This window comes from Myxine glutinosa, chromosome 6 (genome assembly GCF_964187855.1).
Source record: "Myxine glutinosa chromosome 6, kmMyxGlut1.1, whole genome shotgun sequence".
Lineage (NCBI taxonomy): Eukaryota > Metazoa > Chordata > Myxini > Myxiniformes > Myxinidae > Myxine > Myxine glutinosa.
The window spans coordinates 72,016,114-72,038,231 of record NC_136266.1 but is presented as its reverse complement, the minus strand read 5'-3'; the positions used below and the strand labels follow the sequence as shown (position 1 = coordinate 72,038,231).

Below are 22,118 nucleotides of genomic sequence, written 5' to 3'. Positions count from 1 at the left end.
TGGTGCGGTTGCAGAATGGTGTTGTGAATGGGTGCATTAGTGTTGTGGAAATGGCTGGGCGTGTAGCCTGTTAGTGTGTGTAGTTGGTTGGGCACTCCACCACTGTGAGGATGTCGGCCAGGTGAGGCCGCAGGTGGGCTCTGGGAGCCGGTAGTTGTGAGTGGGTGCCTGAGGATCCCGGGTGTGGATCGGGCAGCCCGGTGCCAGAGAGGGCACGGAGTGGGGAGAGAGCCAGAGGGCCTTCCCCTGGTAGTTAGGTTAGGGTAAGGAGCAGGTAAGCTCGGAGGCAACTGCAGTGGTGGAGGTGTGCAGGTGGGTAGACCCACTGGGAGAGGTACACGTCGCAGCCCAGAAATTGTACGAGGGCACCGGGAGATGAATCGGGGGAGTGAGACCCCAAATTGAAAAGCACCACAGTTTGGCCAATGGGAATTGGTTTTTAGAACCCATAGTGTAAGAGGGCCAATGGTTTGGCCGGAGAGAGACCCCGGGTAGTGTAAAGTTGTTAAAGTCATTTAGGAAATAGTTAGGATTAATGAACCTGTCGCACCATACGCAGCCACTTGCCTGTGGTGATGATGATGACTCCACACCTGTGTTTTCTTTGTTTGTGTTGCAGAAATGAGAATTGCTGTTGGATTTGTGAGACGCATCACGACGTGGATGAGACATTGGGGTGATTCCATCTCTCCCTCCCTAGGAGGGACTGATGATGAATTGGTAATGGCAAATTTTGATGTTGAGTTGAAAATGGCAAATTTTGATGAGAGTTGAAAATGGCAAATTTGATTGGTTAGGAGGGAGAGAAGACGAATTTGGTATATGGGAGGAACGGGGAAGACAGTAGGGATGTTTGTTGATTTGTAAAGTAGATGTTTATGGGTAGTGTTGTGTTGTGTGGATACAGTAAGGGGTAAGGGAGGGGCCATGTAGGTTACCTGGTGGGGGGGGGGGGCGTACGATAGGAACGTACCTGTCTCACCTGGTTCCCATGTGCCCCCAGTGTGCATCACCTTACATTGCGTGCACTTTTGCGCCCTTACCACCTTACTCACTTGTTTCTTCTTTTGTCTCCCACCTCCGAGGATCTGGCTTTGGGGTAGAGAGAGAGGAGAGAGAGAGGTGCTGGCTGCGCAGTTGTGGGCCTGCACTTTCGCTGTTTGCTGCCGGGATCGATACACCATATGGACCGCAATGTTTGTGGCCACCCACAATGGACCGCAGTTCGTTTGCGGCCAAGCACCACCCGGGGATGGACCTATGGGTCAACGTGGCACCTATGCCATAAAGGTGAACCACTGTTAACTAACACCAAGTGCACCACAAGAAGAGCAAGAGACACCTGCAGGGTTAGGGGTTGTCGAATTTATTTTTATTCCAATGAACAATGGTGACTGCACCGATTGGTGGTGGGGTGGTGCTTTTGATGCTCGGGAAGGGTGCTCTGCACGTTATTAAAGGCCGTCGGCCACAGAGCACTCGTGGGTTGGTGTATCGATGTTGGCAAGCGCGCTCTCTCTATGCATAACATCTGCATGTGTTCCTCCAAAAACAGGTCCTGGATCGTAGTGTAGATATCAGCGTAATCTTGTAAATAATGCTCCCTACCGGCTGTATGTTTAGTTTGAGGATTCTTTCCGGATTCGGTTATCCTGTGGGTGTGTTTCTGTGAGGAGAAGGGTGCAACGTCGCAGGGGGACATATTTACTCATTTGTGAATATCTGTAAAACTGTCGCACTCAGGGTAGAGTTAATAGTAGAGGGAACTACATTGCGTGCCACACTAAAGTAGGTAAAAATTTATCGGGTCGGGACGCCCCGAGGGTAGAGAAGGGTGCAATGTTGCGAATATGGAATTTGGCCTCCATATCCGCTTGTAAATATTCCCCTATTTTCTCCAATACTCCCCAACTTTCCCCAATCCCCCATTCCCTAGTCCCATTGCATGTAAATAACAATCAGTAGAGCCGACCTTCCCCTTATTCCCCCATTAAATGTCGTGCCCAGGTCCACCGCACCACACGTAGACAACTTTCGGACATCTTCCTAGTTATTCTTATTCTATGTCAGTTAAGGCCTCGTCTCCATTAATTATGACTCTTCGTTGCACCAGAATGTGATTATATGGCATCAGTAGTGAGTTTAGGACCTTTCCCATACCTCCTTCCATCTTCTTCCCCAACAATTACAACAACAACAGAGGAGATGGCGGCGGAGCGGGGGAGGATGCGTCCTCACACCGGCTCGATTAGCTCCAGACCATGCGCTCCACGGGGTTACCACGAAGGGGCTCCTTGTCAGCTCCTCGTCAAGGGCGGAGCCTGGTAAACCCCCCGCACGCACCCAATGAGAAGCAACGTGCCGATTCCACGAGGCGGAGCTAACGAGCCGAGGGCGTGTCACTCCCCGCCGGATATACGCGGCCACGCGCCGGATGTGACGTGAGATGCGCCCCTAGCTGGAAAAAGAACGTTGCCTACGACCGCTGAGAGGAAGAGAACCCGCCTGTGAAAGAACGTTACCACCTCGAGCGCTGTGCAACCTTCCGCATCTTTGGACCGGACCGGACCGTACTGTACCCTGCCCCGAGCCCAGGAGGACCTGGAGCCATCGATCCTGCCTTTCCTAGCCATCAAACCCCCGTGTGAGTCAGCCGTTGTCCCGTGTGTCTGTCGTCTGTCCGGGGTTAATATAAGAGTGTGTCTAAGTGCCTGTCTTCCTGTAATATACCTCTAGCCCCTGTAATCTAACCTTTTCCGTACGAATATACTTGAGAATTGAAACATTGGTGTCGTATTGTGTTATTGTAATCCAGCCGGGTGTCTTCTTTTCCTTATTGAGCCAGCATCGCGCGACTTCGTCAACGTCGAGTATAGTCGGGTAATTTGTGCGGACACGACGGCCATTCCGCTCGGCCCACTTTAACATCAAAGTCGTGTCTGTAACAATATATATATATATATATATATATATATATATATATATATATATATATATGTATATATATATTGTTGAGGATTTGAGAATCCTGTGTGTAATTTGTTGTAAAATATACCCTTTTGTGTGCTGTAAATATTCCTTGTAAATACCTCCAAGTGTCAAGGTCAAGGGTCGTCCTTAGTTAGGCCATCGCACACACGTAGCAAATCATAAATTTCCCTCAGTAGTTATGTCCTTAGTAAATGTCAGCATAAGGCTTCGTTTCCACTAGTTCATTGCGTTGCATCAATTAAAGAAGCGTAGGCCCATTCTCCCTTCGAAAGGGTTGTTGGCATTATCCCTCCACAAGACACCATTATTCCATGCGGTCGACCCGGGGAAGAATGGCGTTGCCCGCCCCTCGTCATCGGAAGGTGGAGCCAGCGAGCCCCCACCAGCCAATCAGGGCTGGTGAGATACCATCACGGGCGTGGTGCGGGTTGATCTCAAAGCGCGATATAAAAGCGCGGGTGGAAGCCTTTGACAGAGAGATGTTGGAGATGGTTCGTGCGCCCTGCTCATTGCGGTACCTCGTCTGCGCTTGAGCCCGCTCACTGCCTCGCTGTGCTGCCTTGCTCTTGAACTTACTCTTGAGCCTTCTCTGCGGAATCGGGCGTGGACGCTCGAGCGGGGAAACCACATCGAGCCATTGGCCCCGGACCTTCCTGCCGCGATCTCTTTGGGCCGTGCCCCCCCCCCCCCCGCCCTGCTAGGATTCGAATCTGCCATCCCTTTCATCCCCCCAGTCGTGTGAGTCTGCTCGTTGTCCGTCCTCTGTGTTGTCTTGGGGTCTTAAGTTAAGCCTGTATAGTATAAGCTAATAATTGCACTGTGTCTTCTGCTTCTGCCATTTCCCTGTACATTACTTTGATTGCTCTCTTTTCTTTGGGTTGTGTAAATAATTAATAAATATCTGTTCTTCTGTACCTTTGCCTTCCTTCTTTCTCATTCGGTCGCTTTAGCAATTTCCAAATTGAGTGTACGTGGCGCGATTCGGCCAACGCATATGAATTGGGTTTAGCCCCTTCGATTTTTTGTATACTGAATCGAGGCTCGTGAAAGAGCTAACATTTACTTCACAAACAAATCAACCAGACAAACAAAATACCCAAAAAGAGCGAGCGGAAGACAAGATGGGGAGAGAAGGGGAAGCACACCACAAACACAACATCCGAGAGCAGGGAGATGTGTGGAAGGGAGAGGGCCCGGGGGGAGGAGGCATGGGAAGGGGGGGGGGGGGAGGGAGAATTATAAAACACAAGGACACCAAGGACTTCCTGGAAAGAAGTTGGTATTTCAAAAAAGTGGAATTGGGGTGAAATTAGCGGGGTAGAAAAGATCAAGGTTTTGGATGGGGGAAGATAAGAGATGGTGGTGAACAGCTGTTTTAAAGACTTGGAGGGTGGAGTGGGATTGAAGAGAGTGAGGGAGTTTGTTCCAGAGGCGGGAGAAAAGAGGAATGAAGGAGTGAAGGTGAGCAGAGAGTCTTGATTTTGGCAGTTTAACCATAAGAGGGTTGCAGGCAGATCTTGTGCGACCTGTAGGAATATTTGCGGGACAGAGCCCAGAGAGAGCTGGGGGGGCAAGGCCAGAGAGGAGTCGGTAGAAGACGGAAAGACCACCAACCTGCCTGCGGTGAGTGAGTGAGAGGCCCTTGGAGTTAGCTTCATCGCGGGAGATTCCAAAGATTCTGAATGCTTTGGTTTCAACAGCGTGAAGGCGAGCTAGGTGTGAGGCAGGAGCACCAGCCCAGAGGGGAGAGCAGTACTCCATTGAGCTGCGGATGAAAGCCATGTATGTGGTGAGTAGCTCAGGTGTGCCACGGAAGGACTTCGCACGACGGAGGATGCCCAGTCGGCGACTGGCTTTGGAGGCCAGATTTGAAATGTGGTTTTCCCAGGAAAGATCATGGCAGATAGTGAGACCCAAAAGCTTGAGTGACAGAACTTCTTGGAGAGGATTATTCAGAAAGTGGATGGGAGGGTTGTCCAGTCGGTCTTTTCGGAGAGACATCGTAAGAGTGTGAGATTTGTTAGGATTGAAAGACATGTTCCACTTGATTGCCCAGTCTGTGATTTTGTCAAGGTCTGCAGAGAGTGAGGAGGCTGCAGACTGCCGATCTGAGGGATGAAGAATGGAGCGACAAAGAGTAGAGTCATCAGCAAAGAGATAGAGAGGATTTTCAAGAGAGTCAGAGAGATCATTGATGAAGACCAGAAAAAGCACAGGGCCCAGAACACTGCCTTGGGGAACTCCAGCCTGAACAGGAAGAGGAGATTAGAGAAACCCATTCAGGGCCACACGTTGACTACGACTATAGAGTAAGTCCGCCAGCCATGCATGGATATTTCCATGGATACCAAAAGAGGAGAGTTTGGTGAGCAGAGCGGGGTGCCAGACCGTATCGAAGGCACGTGATATGTCAAGGGAGACTGCTCTAATTTCCTGTTTGGCATTGAGGACCTCCATCCATTGTTGAGAAAGCAGAAGCAGCATGTCCAGACTGGAGTGTCCAGGTCTGAAACCAAATTGATGATCAGAGATCAAGCCATTGGAGAAGAGGAAGTATTTCATATCTGAAGCAATGATGGATTCCATGACTTTGCTGATAATTGGGAGAAGGCTGATTGGTCTGTAGTTGCTGGGATCTGTTTTTGCACCTTTTTGTGCAAAGCGGTGATGTCGGCAGGTTTCCAAGCAGATGGAAGATGAGCTTGAGCAAAAGAGAGGGTGAAGAGAACAGAGAGAGGGAGTGAAAGAGCGGAAGAACATGATTTTAGGACCCATGGGCTGATGCCGTCAGGTCCAGTTGCAGAATCAGAGTCGAGGGTTGACAGAAACTTTTCCACCATGTCAGAAGGAAAGGACACAGAGTCCAGGAGCAGCTGGGTACGACTGGGTACGGTGGGTACAGAGAGGGATGGGTTTGGGACACAAGATTTAGAGGCAAACACAGAGTTGAGGCATTCAGCTTTTTCACGTGCGGAGTCAGCTGTGTGGCCATTTGAGGAGAGGGAGGGGATGGAGGGGGAACAAACACCAGAAACAGATTTGACCAGACGCCACCAGGATTTGGAAGAGGGAGACAGATAAGAGAGTTCGGTCCTGAGAACGGAGAGATATTGTTTCCTGGCTCCCCTGAGGGTGGACACACACTTGTTTCGGGCTTTGTGAAAGGAAATGAGATTTCCTTCCGTTGGATTTGCTTTCCAGGAGACGAAAGCAAGTTGTTTCTGGGCAATAGCCTCACCACAAGATTCCGTGTACCATGGACGGGAGGAAGGGTATGACAACTTAAGACGAGATGGGATAAATCTGTGCATGAGAGAGAGCAATTTACTTTGGAAGAATTCCCAGGATGAGTTGATGTCAGAGGCAGTTGAGATGGGAGACCAGTCCAGATGATTGATGGCTGCTTGAAGACCGTGCCAGTTGGCCTGAGTGAAATGCCAGACTCGTCGACGCTGAGGAGGCTCTCTGAGAATGGTCAGAGAGATGTCCACTTTAACAAGCACATGATCACAAGAGCCGATTGGAGCAGAAGAAGAGCAGCAGACATTTTCAGGGAAGTTAGTCATAACCAAGTCCAGAAGAGAAGATGCTCCGTTGACTGAGATCCGGGTTGGGAAATTGACAGATTGTGTCACAATGTGTCAGTCCCAGTGAGTCACAGAAGTCCTTTGCTGAAGAGCCATGGCTGGTGAGAGAGGTTCCCACCCCCAGCCAACTGGCATGGTGACAGTTGAAATCACCACATATAAGGAAGAGAGAGTTGGGATGGGTAGATAGAAGTTGGTCCATATTATCAGACAGTGAGATGTAGATGGAGTCATCACTGTTTGGTGGACGGAACAACACACATATGAACAAAAGGTGGGAGCGAAGGGGAAGCCGTAGCCAAAGGTATTCCTGGGGGTGAGGTGGAGAGAGGGCAGTGCAGGGCGAGTGAGGAAGAGTTTTTTTTAATAAAGATAGCAACCCCACCTCCAGGACGAGGCTCAGGTCTATCATACCGGAGGAGGGAGTAACCTGGGAAAGATACCAAGGAATCAGAGACATCATGAAGGAGGAAAGTTTCTGTTAAGCAGATCATGTCTGGTTTGTCAGAAGCAACCTGTATGGAGAGATCAGTTAAGTTTGAGCGAAGGCCCCGGATGTTTGAGGTCCATACTGTTAAGGAAGAGGAAGGGGGAGCATCGGATACAGAACAGGGTGGGGGGGGGGGGGCGGTAGGGTAAGATGTGGAAGAGGTAGGGAGAGCTGTTGAAGGTGTGTCAGAGATTACAGAATAGCTTGGAGAAAGGGAAGAATGGGGCAGACAAAAGGTTTGATGGTGATTGGGTGAGGCGCAGTGAGGTGTTATTTGAGGAGGGGGAAGAGTGAGGCAGAAGGTTGAGGGAGAAGAAGGTGAAAGTTGGAAGGGGGAAGAAGCGGGGAGGACGCTTTGAGGAGGAGGGGTGAGAGGGGAGTCTAGGAGGGGAGGAGTGAGGGAGAGTCTCGGAGGGGAGGGGTGTGGGGGGAGTTTAGGAGGGAAGGGGCAGGGGGGGAGATTTGAAAGGGATGGGTGATGGGGAAGACTAGATTTGGGGGGGGAGGGGCAAGGGGGAAGATTTGAAAGAGATGGGTGATGGGGAAGATTTGGAGGGAAGGGGTGAGATTGGATTTTGAAAAGTGTACGATTAATGGGAAACGAACATTTATTGCAAAATGAGTTTCTTGAGACATTCGAGTCAAAAATACATTTGAGGACGCTGAAGGATGGGTGGAGTTCTGGAGAGTTTAGGGAATGAATGAAAGATGCACTGTAAGAGATGGAATTTTTTTTTGGAATGAATAGATTTGGTGAGCAAGTCGAAAGCATCCTTTTATAGAAGAAGAAGAAAAAGGTGTTATAGAATATGACAAAATAAAGTTCTTCAAGGGACAGATGAAACATTTTTTTAACAACGTGATCACGTGATCACGAACAACGTGGTCGAAGAACGAACGAACAAATAAGAACGAACAAACGGATAAGAACAGAGAAGGAAATGTTTTTTTTTTTGTTTTTTTTGAGATTTTAAAACAAGGAAGTATGGGGTGAAAAGACCGTGAAAAACAGAGACCGAAAGTAATTTGCAGCGCGATCGAAGAACCGCTGAGACAAAAAAAAGCCTCAAGCCAAGGGCTGACACGGTAGCCTACTAGTACTACACTAGGCCTCAGAATACACGATATGAAAAAAACGACGATTCTGTACACAGGTATGAAAAACCAACACCGAGAAACCTATTAAAGTCACCCCAATAGGTACATACACCCAAAGAAAGTTACAGATTCGACAAAAACACAATTGTGAAAAATTACTTAACTTCGAAAGCGTGCGCGCGGGGACAGCTTTGAAGAGACGTGACGACCAATCTTGCGCATGCGCAGAAGCGATAAACGGCTCATGCCGCAATTCGCTTCGCTCGGCGCAACCAATCCATTACGCTGCGGCCGTGAGCGGGAGTATTTCCTTGCGTACCGAGAGGCGCTGGTATTTAGGTCATAGGACGGGTGGGCCTAATACCCTACCCAGCGCTGACCGGGCGTGACGTCATACCCCCAGGACCACGTCGGTCAGTCATAGACGAGGGAATTAATCCCCCCTCGATAAGGGGGAAAGAGGCCGACGTTGGGTTCCGTAACAATTGGTGTCAGGAGTGGGATTCGGACCTGAAGTGCGATTAGCGCACTCAAAATTACGAGTGGCCAAAATTCTATTTAAAACATCCAAATTCTAAATCGCGCCATGGATGATCAAGGCGACCGGATGCCGGTGGGAGAATTAGAAGAGGGGTTAGGGGTAACCCAGGACCACAGGGGGGAAGTGGAGGAGGAGAGCAATGAAGATGTGGTTGCGGGGGTATCAGGTGCACAAGATGGCGCCCTCGCACACGTGGTTGTAGAGACACAAAATGGCGGTGCGCACGAGGTTTCAGGCGCGCAAAATGGCGCCGAGCCCGCTCTACCAGCGGGCTTTGACACGCAAGGCCTCATGCCGCAGCTACAGGCAATCATCCAAATGGGGAATATAGGATTGGGAAACCAAATAGTAGGATTGGAAAACAGAATGAGGGACGAAGCGAGGGGTACCAGTGAGCAATTGGGGGCAATGAGGGACGAAGTGAGGGGTACAAGTGAGCAATTGGGGGCAATGAGGCGCGGGGTACCAGCGCCCAAATTGGGAAGTTGGACAGTAAACTTGGGGGATTAGAAAATCAAATAGGGGAATTGAGGAATGATATGGGAAGCTAAATCGGGGGGCTCGAAGGTAAATTGGGGGGCCAACTAGAGGACATGGGTAATCAAATTTGGGAAATGAAGGAGGGGTTAACGGGGTTGGAAAATAGAATGGCTGCCCAGGAGAATCAGATGGAAGGGGTGAAAAATGGGTTTGGGGGGTTAGAACACACTATGGAAGGCAAATTGAGGGAAATAGGGGAGCAATCCGCCCGGGAAATTAAACAAATGGGAGATCGGATAGAGGAGGTGAAAATCGGGTTAGAAACTAAATTGGATGCCCAGAGGAATGATTTGGAACAGATGAGGGTAGCATCTACCAAAGAGATGGGAGAAATGGGGGAGGAGATCAGACGAGGTGTGGGCGGGGAGGTCTCGGGGGTACGCGAGGAGGTAAAGCGAGGTGAGGAGCGTATGGAGAAAGAGGTGAGAAATAGTACGGCTAGGTTACAGGGGGGCATAGAGGACCTGACACGGGGAGTAGAACAGCTGACGGTGGGACAAAAGGAATTCATGGAGCAAGTAGAGAAGAACACTGCGGTAATCGGGGGGTTAAAGGCGACGCAGAAAGAAATAAAAAAGGAACTGGTAGCGACGAAGAGGGAATGTCAGATAGTACATGAGGGGTTGACAAAGAGGTTGGAAGAGGTTACAGAGGCAATGGAGACGAAAGAACGGGAGGTGAGGACACACATAGAAACGATCAAGGTGGCCTTAGAGGACGAAATTGAGGGGGCGCACCGGGAAATGAAAGAGGTGAAGCAAAAATTAGAGGATGTGGAAGAGGGGGTGAGTGAAATTAAGAAGAGACGGAGGGAAAATAAGAGTGAGATAAAGGAGGAAGTGATGGAATATGTACAAGGTCTGTGCTCAAATCGTGATGGTGTGCTCACTAAACAAATAAAGAGTTTGCAGGTGGCGGAGGAGGAGCGGAGACGAGGTGCCGAGGTGAGTGGCGATATACTCGGAAATGTATATGGTGTGAGGGGAGATTCAGTCGGCTTGGGTGTTGGTGTAGACCCGGGTGTTCGAGAGAGGCCGCTGGTAAAGTGTGCGACAGGTACAGAGTGTGAAGGAGGAGGTGTGCGAGGATGTCCGACTATGGGGTGTGTGAGGAAAAAGTGTGCGCCGAGGTGTGAGTGTGCTGTCGAGAGTGAGATGGTCGTGGCACAGGCACAGGGGGGCACCTTGAAGTGCGTGATGGGGAGTGTTACAAGGGATGTAACGGAAGAGTGTGCGCGAGAAAGGTGTGTAACAGAGGAGTGCATGCTTACAGAGTGCGCTGTCGAGAGTACGGGTGAATGCGCGACCGAGTGTGGTGGTGAGAGTAGTGAGAGTGATACGGAGCACGAGTTGGTTGTAGCAGGTGAGAGAGGATGCACACCTGGAATGGAAGGATGTACACCTGGAATGGAAGGATGCACACCTGGAATGGTCGAGCGTGTGTGGGAATGCACACTTGAGTTGGTAGTGAAGCACGTGATTGGGTGTGCAGGTGAGTGCACACCCGTGGTTGTCACAGAGGATGTGACCGAGGAGTGGGCGCGAAGAGGTGTGTTGGTGAGGTGCACGAACGACGAGTGTGTGCCAAGGTGTGCGGTGGTCAGGTGTGTGACGAAGTCTATGAGTGTACCTGGGGGGTGTGTAAGAGAAGGTGCAATGACGGAGAGTATGGAGACAGCTGGATGTGTGAGCAACGAACGGAACGCGGGGTGTGAGCATGCAAGTGAAGCATCGACGCTAAACGGGATAGCGGTTAGATCGACTTTTAGCCGAAGCGAGCCCTCGGTTCATGCCGGGCTTTTGTGCAGCGGGAACCAGCGGGGATCATAACCACGGTGGTTTCGAAGGAACCGCCGTACGCGATCCATGCCGGGCCTCGCTCTGCACGGTCACGTCCGTGCTCCGCTAAGCAGAGCGGGCGGCCCAGTTCGAAGACAGGGGGGAAAGGTCGGCACGGCGACCCCTTGTGGTCGTGGCGTTCCGGCCAGCCGGGATTGGGGCATCGGGCGGTTCCGTGCCGAGATGGTGCGTGGAATCTCAGCCCGAGTAAACCTCCTTCCCCGCACAGAATGCCGGACGGATCCAACCGCCAGCAACGAACCACCCGCATTCATTGCTCGGCTTCGCGAAGCCGGACTTTGAAAATGTAAAGACGCACCGAGGCTCAAGTTAAAGGACATTTGGTAGGGATAGGGAATTTGTGATTGGAAAATTTTTGATTGGCTGGAATTTGATGAGCAAAATTTATAGTGGAAGATGCCCGTTGTGGTGGGATGGCAACTTTGCTATAAATCACAACGGGGCACATGAGCGCTAGCTATGGGGTTATGGCAGTGAAAACTAGCCCGGGAGGGTTAGGATAAAATGATAGGGATCTAGAGAAGATGACCATAGGTAACTGTAGATTTAAGTAGCGACATTGGACAGGTAGTCGGGGACATAGAGAGGGTAGTTGGATTATAATGACGAGGGAGCGCAATAGTATAAGGGGCGACTGGGAAGCGCAAGTTTCAGAGGGGAGTAGGTAGATCAGATGATGCCATGTGTTTGAGAATCGAAAGTGTATGGAGCAGCGTATGAGGGATAATTGTGGATGTGCATTGTATTGAATGATTGAAGAAGCCTGGGAGGAAGGAGGGTGCAGGAAGCACCAGGAGTGATTGCACAGGTGTGCAAGTGAACAGGTGTATGGAGCAGTGTATGAGTGAGTAATGGTGATTGAGTGTTGTGTTGAGCAAATGGTCCTGGAGGAAGGAGGGTGCAGGAAGCACCAGGTGTGATGGCACAGGTGTGCAAATACAGGTGTATGGAGAATGGTTGTATGGAATATATGGAGTATGGAATAAATGGTCTGGAATATATGGAGTATGGAATGGATGGTGTGGAGTGAGTATGGTGGAAACTGTGGAGTGCAGTGGATGGGGCGAAGGTGTGAATGGGGGAAAAGTGGACCCCTATCACGAATACCCGGGGAGGGTAGTTTAAGAGTTAGGTAGAGGGAGTAGGTAAATTGTGGTTGGATATTGGCATCTGTGGTGCGTGGTGGAAGAATGGTGTTTGGATGGGCGCATTAGTGACGTGGAAATGGCTGGGCGTGTGGCCTGTTAGTGTGTGTAGTTAAATGGGCACTCCGCCACTGTGAGGATGTCGGCCAGGTAAGGCCGCAGGTGGGCTCTGGGAGCCGGTAGAGTTGTGGATGGGGCCCGAGGATCCGGAGGACGGACCCGGGTAGCCCAGTGCCAGAGAGGGCACCTAGTGGGGAGAACGCCAGAGGGCCTTCTCCAGGTCGATAGGTTAGGGTAAAGAGCAGGTAAGCTCGGAGGCAACTGCAGTAGTGGAGGTGTGCAGGTGGGTAGACCTGCTGGGAGAGCCACACGACCCAGTCTTGAAATTGTGCAAAGGCACAGGGAGTTGAATCGGGGGAGTGAGGCCCCAAATTGATGAAGCACCACAGTTTGCTCAATGGGAATTTGGTTCTTAAAACCGCATAGAGTAAGATGGCCAATGGATTGGCAGGGAAAGACCCCGGTAGTGTAAAGTGTGTTAATGTCATTTAGAGGATAGTTAGGATTGAAATCTCCTTGCACCATCTACATCCACTCACCTGAGGTGACAGAACGCCACACCATGCCATGTTATTGATTTTTCTGTGCAAATGTTTGGATTGTGAGACGCATCATGATGTGGGTGTGACATTGTGTTGATGTTCCATCTCTCCCTCCTTATGAGGATTGATGATGAATTGGTGATGGAAAATTTAGACAATGGGATTGTGATGAATTTGGTATATGGGAGATATGAGGAAGACGTGACGGTAGTGACGAATTTGTAAATGTGTAGGTTTTTGTAAATACGGGGAGGGGCAAGGGGGGGGGGTAGTGTAGGTCACATGTGGGGGGCGTACGGTAGGGACGAGCTTTCTCACTTCGCTCTCCGTGCGCACCTCGTTCTGCATTACCTTGTTTGATGTGTACCCTTGCGCCCTGACCCATTACTCACCTGTCTTCTGTTCCCCTGTCTCCCACCCGAGGACTGTGCTCTCTGGGCACTGAGAGGAGCGTGCGGGGAGGTCGCGTCCGTGAGCCCGAACCCCCACAACCAGCATGCTTGCATTGATGCACCACTTATGGACTGCCGTTCTGCAGCCAAGCACCACTTTATGGACCCCACGTTTTGGGGCCTGGCACCTCTGCTGGGGACCGGCCATGGTGGCCAGGTAATCTCACTTGTGGCCCAGGGTAAAGGTGGCACCTATGCCAAACAGGTGGACCACCCTTAGTTGGCCCCTGTGGCCCTAAATAAAAAGTGGACGCGTTGGTGCCCTTTTATTTCGAAATAGGCCGCAAGTAGAGAAAACATCAGGTAGAACATCGGCCCAGCAGAGAAGAAGAAGACCACCACCAGTTGTTTTTTTTTGTGTGTTATTATTATGAACTGGTGACTGTTGCACCGAATGGTGCTTTTGGTGCGGTTTTGGTGATTGGTGCTTTGGTGTTTACTGGTGCTGGTGTGTCGATGCAATGCATGCTGTCTCCTCCCTCCCAACAGGAATTTCTTTTTTTTGTTTCCCTAAAAGAAAAATCACAGGTCCTGGGTTGCGTTTTGTAAATAGTCAAAATAATGTCACTGTAAATAATGCTCCCCCACCGTTCATGTTTAGTTTGAAAATAATTCCGCAATTCGGTTAGCTGTGGGTGTGAAACTGTTAGGCAGGGTGCAACGCAATTAGTGGGACATATTTATTCGTGTTGAAAAATTGTCGCACTCAGGGTCAGGTTAATTGTAGAGGGTTACTACACCTGCGTGTCACACTAAAGTTAGAGTTTTCGGGCCGGGACGTCCCATGAGGGTGCAGTGTTGAGGATTTGAGAATCCTGTGTGTAATTTGTTGTAAAATATACCCTTTTGTGTGCTGTAAATATTCCTTGTAAATACCTCCAAGTGTAAAGGTCAAAGGTCGTCCTTAGTTAGGCCATCGCGCACACGTAGCAAATCATAAGTTTCCCTCAGTAGTTATGTCCTTCGTAAATGTCAGCATAAGGCTTCGTTTCCACTAGTTCATTGCGTTGCATCAATTAAAGAAGCGTAGGCCCATTCTCCCTTCGAAAGGGTGCGGGTGGTTGTTGGCATTATCCCTCCACAAGATGCCATTATTCCATGCGGTCGACCCGGGGAAGAAGGGCGTTGCCCACCCCTCGTCATCGGAAGGTGGAGCCAGCGAGCCCCCACCAGCCAATCAGGGCTGGTGAGATACCATCACGGGCGTGGCGCGGGTTGATCTCAAAGCGCGATATAAAAGCGCGGGTGGAAGCCTTTGACAGAGAGATGATGGAGATGGTTTGTGCGCCCTGCTCGTTGCGGTACCTCGTCTGCGCTTGAGCCCGCTCACTGCCTCGCTGTGCTGCCTTGCTCTTGAACTTACTCTTGAGCCTTCTCTGCGGAATCGGGCGTGGACGCTCGAGCGGGGAAACCACATCGAGCCATTGGCCCCGGACCTTCCTGCCGCGATCTCTTTGGGCCATGCCCCCCCCCCCCACCCCGCCCTGCCAGGATTCGAATCTGCCATCCCTTTCATCCCCCCAGTCGTGTGAGTCTGCTCGTTGTCCGTCCTCTGTGTTGTCTTGGGGTCTTAAGTTAAGCCTGTATAGTATAAGCCAATAATTGCACTGTGTCTTCTGCTCCTTCCATTTCCCTGTACATTACTTTGATTGCTCTCTTTCCTTTGGGTTGTGTAAATAATTAATAAATATCTGTTCTTCTGTACCTTTGCCTTCCTTCTTTCTCATTCGGTCGCTTTAGCGATTTCCAAATTGAGTACGTGGCGCGATTCGGCCAACGCATATGACATGCTTGCCTTTAGCCCCTTCGATAAATGGCTCACGCCGCAGTTCGCTTCGCTCGGCGCAACCAATCCATTACGCTGCGGCCGTGAGCGGGAGTATTTCCTTGCGTACCGAGAGGCGCTGGTATTTAGGTCATAGGACGGGTGGGCCTAATACCCTACCCAGCGCTGACCGGGCGTGACGTCATACCCCCAGGACCACGTCGGTCAGTCATAGACGAGGGGATTAATCCCCCCTCGATAAGGGGAAAAAGGCCGACGTTGGGTTCCGTAACAATATATATATATATATATATATATATATATATATATATATATATATATATATATATATATATATATATATATATATATGTATATGTATATATATGTATATGTATATGTATATATATATATGTATATGTATATATATATATGTATATGTATATATATATATGTATATATATATATATATATATATATATATATATATATATATATGTATATATATATATATATATATATATATATATATATATATATATATATATATACACACACTAGCTGAGGTACCCGGCTTCGCCCGGGTTGAATAAGAATAAGACAAATATATGATGAAAAGAACATGTATATTTTAGAGCAATATCACAGTACATTGCCTACATGACGTTTTGTCAATTTTCAATTTCTCAAAATCTCTTGGTATACAACATTTCTGGTTTTCTTACTTGGTGCCAAGACATAAAGATTGCTTGGTGTTCCAACCCTCGAGCAGCCCACGTACAGCTGGCCATGGGCAAACACTTGTTCTGTGAAGTTCAGGCCTACAACCTTCATTGATTGCCCCTGCGCCTTGTTGATGGACATAGCAAAACATAGCCTGATGGGGAACTGAATACTCTTGAAGGAGAATGGAAGGTCAGCTGGAATAAGTGGTATCCTTGGAATGAATACTTTCTCTCCTCTGTATTGTCCTGAGAGGATGGTTGCCTCTAGGACATGCGGCATCATTTGCTGGATTGTCAATCGTGTTCCATTACACAGCTTTGGTGGATGAAGATTCCTTAGAAGCATGATTGGTGCTCCCACCTTGAGAATCAACCTGTGTGTTGGGAGTCCTTGAGGCTGATGACTGTTGAGAAACTCAGTTGGGAAGTTTACTGCCTGATCTTCATCTGTCACTTTGTCAAGAGAATCATAATGTCTTTCATGACCGGGAAGTTGGTGGAGGAGCAAATTGTTGATCTCTTGAACAGCATTGTTCTTGGGGGCCAAAATGGCTCTTTCGGCAAGCCATGATGAGTCCTGGAACTGGGTCTCCATATTGGGAAAGCCCTTTTTGATCAAGTCATCTTTTGTTTCAACAAACTGTCCAAATGGTAGAATTATTTGTTCTGATGCATCTTGAGGGTATAGGCCATTGCCAACTTTCAAAAGCTGGCTTGAGAACGCCCCTGCAGTGTTGTCACCAAGAAGGTGGACTCTCATGTTGGTATTCAGGGTAAGTCTTTGCACATGTGGCCAGAGGAGATAAGAAGACTTGATACAGGCCTTGACTTGATCTGCTCTTGTGCCCCGTTGGATGACTGGGAGAGTCTGACGAAAGTCTCCAGCCAGAACAGTTGTCACACCACCCATGATTTTCTTGTTGTTGCGAATATCTTGGAGTGTTCTGTTCACTGCTTCGAATGCCTGCTTGTGGTTCATAGTAGCCTCATCCCAGATAATGATTTTGCACTGTTGAAGGATCTTGGCTTTTGCTGAATTCTTGCTAATTTTGCAGGTTGGGGTGTCTTGCTTGGTCAAATCCAAAGGCAGTTTGAAAGTTGAGTGTGCTGTCCTTCCTCCTTCAAGAAGTGTAGCTGCAATTCCACTTGAGGCCACAGCCAGAGCAATTTCCGACTTTTGACGAACCTTGGCCAGGATGATATTAATGAGGAATGTTTTTCCTGTCCCGCCAGGAGCATCGAGGAAGAATATCTTGCCAGCATCATCATCAACACTCTTCAGGATAGAAGTAAAGGCTTGCTGTTGGTCCTCAACCATTCTTGTGACATTCTGCTCTACAAATGTGGTCAGCTCTTCCATGTTGTAGTTTGTTTCCCTCAGAAGCTCCTGAGCCATTCCCTCAATGCTGTTTTCTGGTTGGGGCATTCCACAATTTGCCATAGTGGTTCCATAGGCAATCAGGTGCTTCTCTAGCTCAATCAGGGCTTGATTGTAGATTGCACAGTTGAAATCAATATCCACACCAGGGTTCTGACGTCTGGCCAAGTGAAGGAAGACTTCAGACATATTTCCTTTGTGGTCCTCCCAGAGCTTCTCTGGATCCTGAAAGTCACATGCTGCCAATATGATGGAAAACAGCTGCCGTAGTTGTTTTGGTGCCTATGAGACTGCTGCCTCATCCATGGCTTTTTTCCAATGTTCATCTTCTTCCAATTGACCATGGAGTCGGCAGGCATCGTGGAAGGTGGCACAATCTTGACCATTAACCCGTCGCAAATCTTTAAAGGATGTTGGACCTCTGATAGTGTGCAGGAGAAGGCGCAGAAAGAAACAGTCTCTGTTCTTTGGATGAACTGTGTAGACTCTGCCAATTGCGCTGCTGGCATAAACCCCAGGATAATTGTCTACTGGAATGTCCTTCTTCCTGCGATTCCACGTTTTGTTCTCCCATGTGTAGTAGGTAGGGACTTCATTGTACAGAAGAGTCTTGGCAAAGTCATCTTCTACGCAGAGTTTGAAGAAAGCTGTCAACGTAGTCTGAGGAGGCGGCCCATGTGCTCGTGCTTGGGCAGTTTCTGCAGTGTAATAGACCCTTTGTCCATTTTCCAGATGTATGGCCAAATTGATGACAGTTGGATATCGCTCATGAATGTTAAATCCAAGGATCCTCCACACTGCTTCGTTTGTTGATATATATCGGCCTGACTGGAACCTGCTAATCTCATCTGACCTTTTTTTGTCACCTACTTCAAATGTTGCCATGTCACTGCCCTTATTGACATACTTGCATACATATTTGATGGACTTAACTGAGCTGCACAGTTCCACATTGATGTGTGCATTAAAGATTTTGCAGAGCATTTTGTTGTGGGGAACAACCCACCGATTGTCAACGTTGTACTCTCCCACACTGCGAATGTTGACTTTAGCAGTGTGTCCCCCATCGCCAGTGCTCCTCCTGCGATACTCTGGATATCCATCATCACCAGTCTCTGTCTCTCGGCGAAGTTGTTTGGGAAATCTTTTTTGGCATTTGTTGTCCTTCATGCAAACAGATCGAGGGTTGATGCTGCCACAGGGCCCATGAATCATTTGTGTGGAGATGGTCTTGAGCAGTTCTGGGTCCATCTCTGGATCTGGCAGTTCTGCTGATATGATCCTGTCTATATCGTCTGGTCGGATTTTGTCTTTGCACCAAATCAAGGTGTGAGAGTGAGGGAGGCCACGCTTCTGCCACTCAATGGTGTACATCCATGCTACCAAATCTCCAAAGATCATCCCTTTCTTCAGTAACCATATCAGTTTCTTCTGTTTTTCACTGAATACCCTGGCAATAATGTCATGTCGTAGATTGGAATCTTGTACATTCTTGATTTCAGGCCATGCAGGATTGCAGGTGAAAGTGATGAATAGATCTGGACGGCCAAACTTTCTGACATATGACATAGCATCCTGGGTTCTTTCTGCCATGTACCGTGGGCCACCAGTAAAACTGGATGGAAGAATAACTGGCTGGCCAATGTCTTCTGGATTAATGCCATCTGTAACTATGGCATCCTTCAGATGGATGTACTCTTCAGCACGTAGTTTTGATTGGTTCAGTCTGATGTACAGAAGGCGTTCAGCTTCCATCTTTGCATAGTTGTCTACCATGAGCTGACAGGTGACACGGCCAAACCTCAAGACATAGTTGACCTCTTCGTCTCTCTCCATGAAATGGTAAGAGTAGAAATCCTTGCATGATACTTTAGAATTTCTGCCAGTTTTCTCCTGGGCAGTTGCTGGGTTTATTTTCTTCAGAGAAAAGTTGTACCCATCCTGTCCCTTCCAAAATATCAGTGGGTACTGAAGGGCATCATAAGCTCTGTGGGTTTCTCTGATGTAATCTAAACTGCCCGATCTTTGCTTCAGGACAATGTCTCTTGATCCAAGTTCTTCATCAACCACAATGATGGCCACGTCATCACTCACAGGTGCATTGTATCGTCTATCATGTTCTCCAGCTGGCGTCTGGTCTGCCCTTATTTTGAGCTTCAGATCTGGTCTTTCCTCCATCTGTTCAAGGGCATACTTAAACACTTTGACATATTTGTGGTTCTGGTGCAGCATTTCTTGGAGGTCTGCCACAATGTTCAATTTGAGTGCACCATTTGACATTTGAACATTCCTGCACCGCTGTTCAGCCTCTTCTTCACTTGTGCCCATGAAGTAGACCTGAACAAACTTGTGTACAGTATTGTTGTTTTCACTGGGAACAGGCTGGAGACTTCCCATCCTGTGATAACATTGACCTTGTATTGTAAATGTTGTAAAGAAAGAGTAGTCAGTGAGATCCTTTTCTGCCCCAAAGGAAGTCATTTGGAAGGCTGAGTTGTACCTCATAAGGTGTTTCTGAAAGTGCTTGGCATCAGCAGTGTTGCCAATCAGCAGCCTTTTCAGCACATCAGGAGGCTCTTCGATGCGGGGTAGCCAGACTTCGCCTGCTGAGCAGCAAAGGCCTGCTGTCTCTGCCTTGAACGTTTTGGCCTTGCAATATTTGCACACCTTGTCCATTTCTCCAATGTCCACCTTAGAGTCAGAGCTGTACTTCTTTCTTGGGTTGTAAGCAAAGGCCCCTTTGAACCAATTGACTTTTGTTTGAGCCTCTTCTGCAGTTCTTCTGTCAGCTTGCCTTTGCCTATCTTCTTCCTGTCTTTGAAGCCTCTCTCTTCTGCTTCTCTGCTTCTTCTGTTAGCCTGCCTTTGCCTATCTTCTTCCTGCCTTTGAAGGCTCTCTTCTTCTGCTTCTCTGCTTCGACGGAGCTGACGTCGAGACCTGTCACGAAGCTGCATCTGATGTCTTTCTTGCTCAGTCTGTCGGGACCTATTTTCTCTGTGCTGTACACGATCAGCCACCAGTCTCTCTGTCCTTTGGTCCTCGGTTTCCTGAGTTCGATTATCTTGGTGCCTAAGGCAATTGTCCTCCAGTCTGTTTTGTTGCTCATCATCGGTCTCATCAGCTCTCTGAGCTTTCTTTCTTCTTGAATCTGCAGTAGATCGACCAAGCGATTTGGGTCTTTTACGTGGCATGATGATCTTAAAAAAAAAAAGCAAATGAATTAATACTCTGAGCAAAAGTCATATGACAGGAAATACTGTTCATTTGTAGTGCAACACATCAAATACAAATGAACTTGAAAGAAAAGTGGACTTGAATTTATAGCCACATGAATTGATCAATTCAAATGAATTTCAAAATTTCAGGGTATTGATCAGTTTGAACGTTTACCTGATAAGACAGACTACGGTCAGACTCACACAAATGGATGGATGAGGCCAGGCACGGATGACTGGAAGGGGAGGAAGGTTCGGCTGGACACGGGAGGACGGCCGGGCCAGGAGTAAGCAGCCGCCGCCCTTCCTCAATCGTGTTCGCCCGGCGGCATCGCTTCGCAAATGCTCAAAGCTGCCGTGGTCACCACTGCGGTTGTCTCAAAGCTTTGATGGTCCCAAAGCTGCGGTGGTTTCGAAGCTCAGGCGTGCTTCCTCAGGTGCGTCGCGTGCTTTCCAAGGACTCAGCAGACGATCCTTGCTCCAGCAACGATTACTTTAACGCAGGCCATGATCTACTTGTGATGAAAAATCACCACAGGCAGAACGAAACAGCTCGAATATAAACGTTGATCAGCAGCCAAAGAGAACTTGAGGCGCGATGGTTAGCGGTTTATACCTTAATGCTGTTGCAAAGTGGGCGTGTTTTGCTAGGGGAAGGTCGAGATTAAATCGACAGTCGTTGGTTAACCAAAAAAATATTTCCAACAGTTGAAATAATTATTGTTTCCAACAGTTGAAATTTAATGGAATTCGAATTCGAATAAAATCTAAATTTAAAAAAAAAAACGTTTATTCGTTCTTTGGCGCGAAAAAATGGCGCGCATTTTGTCATTATGTGCGACTTTACGTCACTCCTACGGACGTGAAAACATTTGTTTTCCTTAAAAATATATTTAAAATAAATAAAATAGTACATAAATTAACAATAAAAGAAGCTAAAAAACAATTTAAAATACAATAAAAAGCACATTAAAAATATATAAATATGTATGTACAGTCGTACAGTATACTGTACGTATGCGCAACTGCCGATTCTCATTCAAAACAGAGGCGACGTACAGTATTCCTTTACTGTGTCTGTGTTAGCCATGGGTCCGAAGAAGGATAATGCTAGTGTTTCCAAGCGTAATGTGGTTACGATGGACGATAAGGTAAATCTGATTAAAAGGTGGAAAAGTGTCGGTGATAGCGCATAGACCTTATCGCGAATCGGAACCGCAATGCATCATGGGATCGGAAAGGGGCAATAGCGCCACCACAAACTACACCATGGAATTGCAGCTGGCGCGGTTTTTTAAACCATTGATATTAAAATAAAAAGTACCCTATAACCACCGGAATTTTATGCTGATTCCGAATGTGTCTAAAACTTTTCTCCGATGTGTAGTTCTTGAGTTATAAGCGGACATCCAGAAAGACAGACAGACACTCCTCCTTTATATATAGATATATATATATATATATATATATATATATATATACAGTAATCCCTCGCTATATCGCGCTTCACTTTTCGCGGCTTCGGTACATTGCGGGTTTTTCTCGCTAGTATATGTAAAATTATATATCGGATTTTTCATTATATCGCGGGATTCTGCGGCCTATAGGTATTTTTATTTTTGTAGATTTTAATTATTTTTGCGGTAAAATAAGCATTTTCTAGCCTAAAAAATTAATAATAATATAAATAAAAATATAACATTAATTAAAACCTATATTAAAAGAATATT

The 22,118-nt window shown here is 48.0% G+C and overlaps 1 protein-coding gene across 1 annotated transcript in view; it reads right to left on the bottom strand.

The window, feature by feature from the left end:
* Positions 1 to 8,996: 8,996 nt before the first annotated feature.
* The window catches only part of LOC144892726 (uncharacterized), a 32,838-nt gene continuing 19,716 nt past the window's right edge, over positions 8,997 to 22,118 (bottom strand). The window contains exons 2-5 of the mRNA XM_078781048.1: positions 20,042 to 20,321; positions 17,515 to 19,889; positions 15,796 to 17,412; positions 8,997 to 9,007 (exon numbers count right to left, since the gene is read on the bottom strand). Coding sequence (XP_078637174.1) covers positions 8,997 to 9,007; positions 15,796 to 17,412; positions 17,515 to 19,889; positions 20,042 to 20,321 — 4,283 coding nt within the window. The remainder of the gene's footprint in view (positions 9,008 to 15,795; positions 17,413 to 17,514; positions 19,890 to 20,041; positions 20,322 to 22,118) is intronic.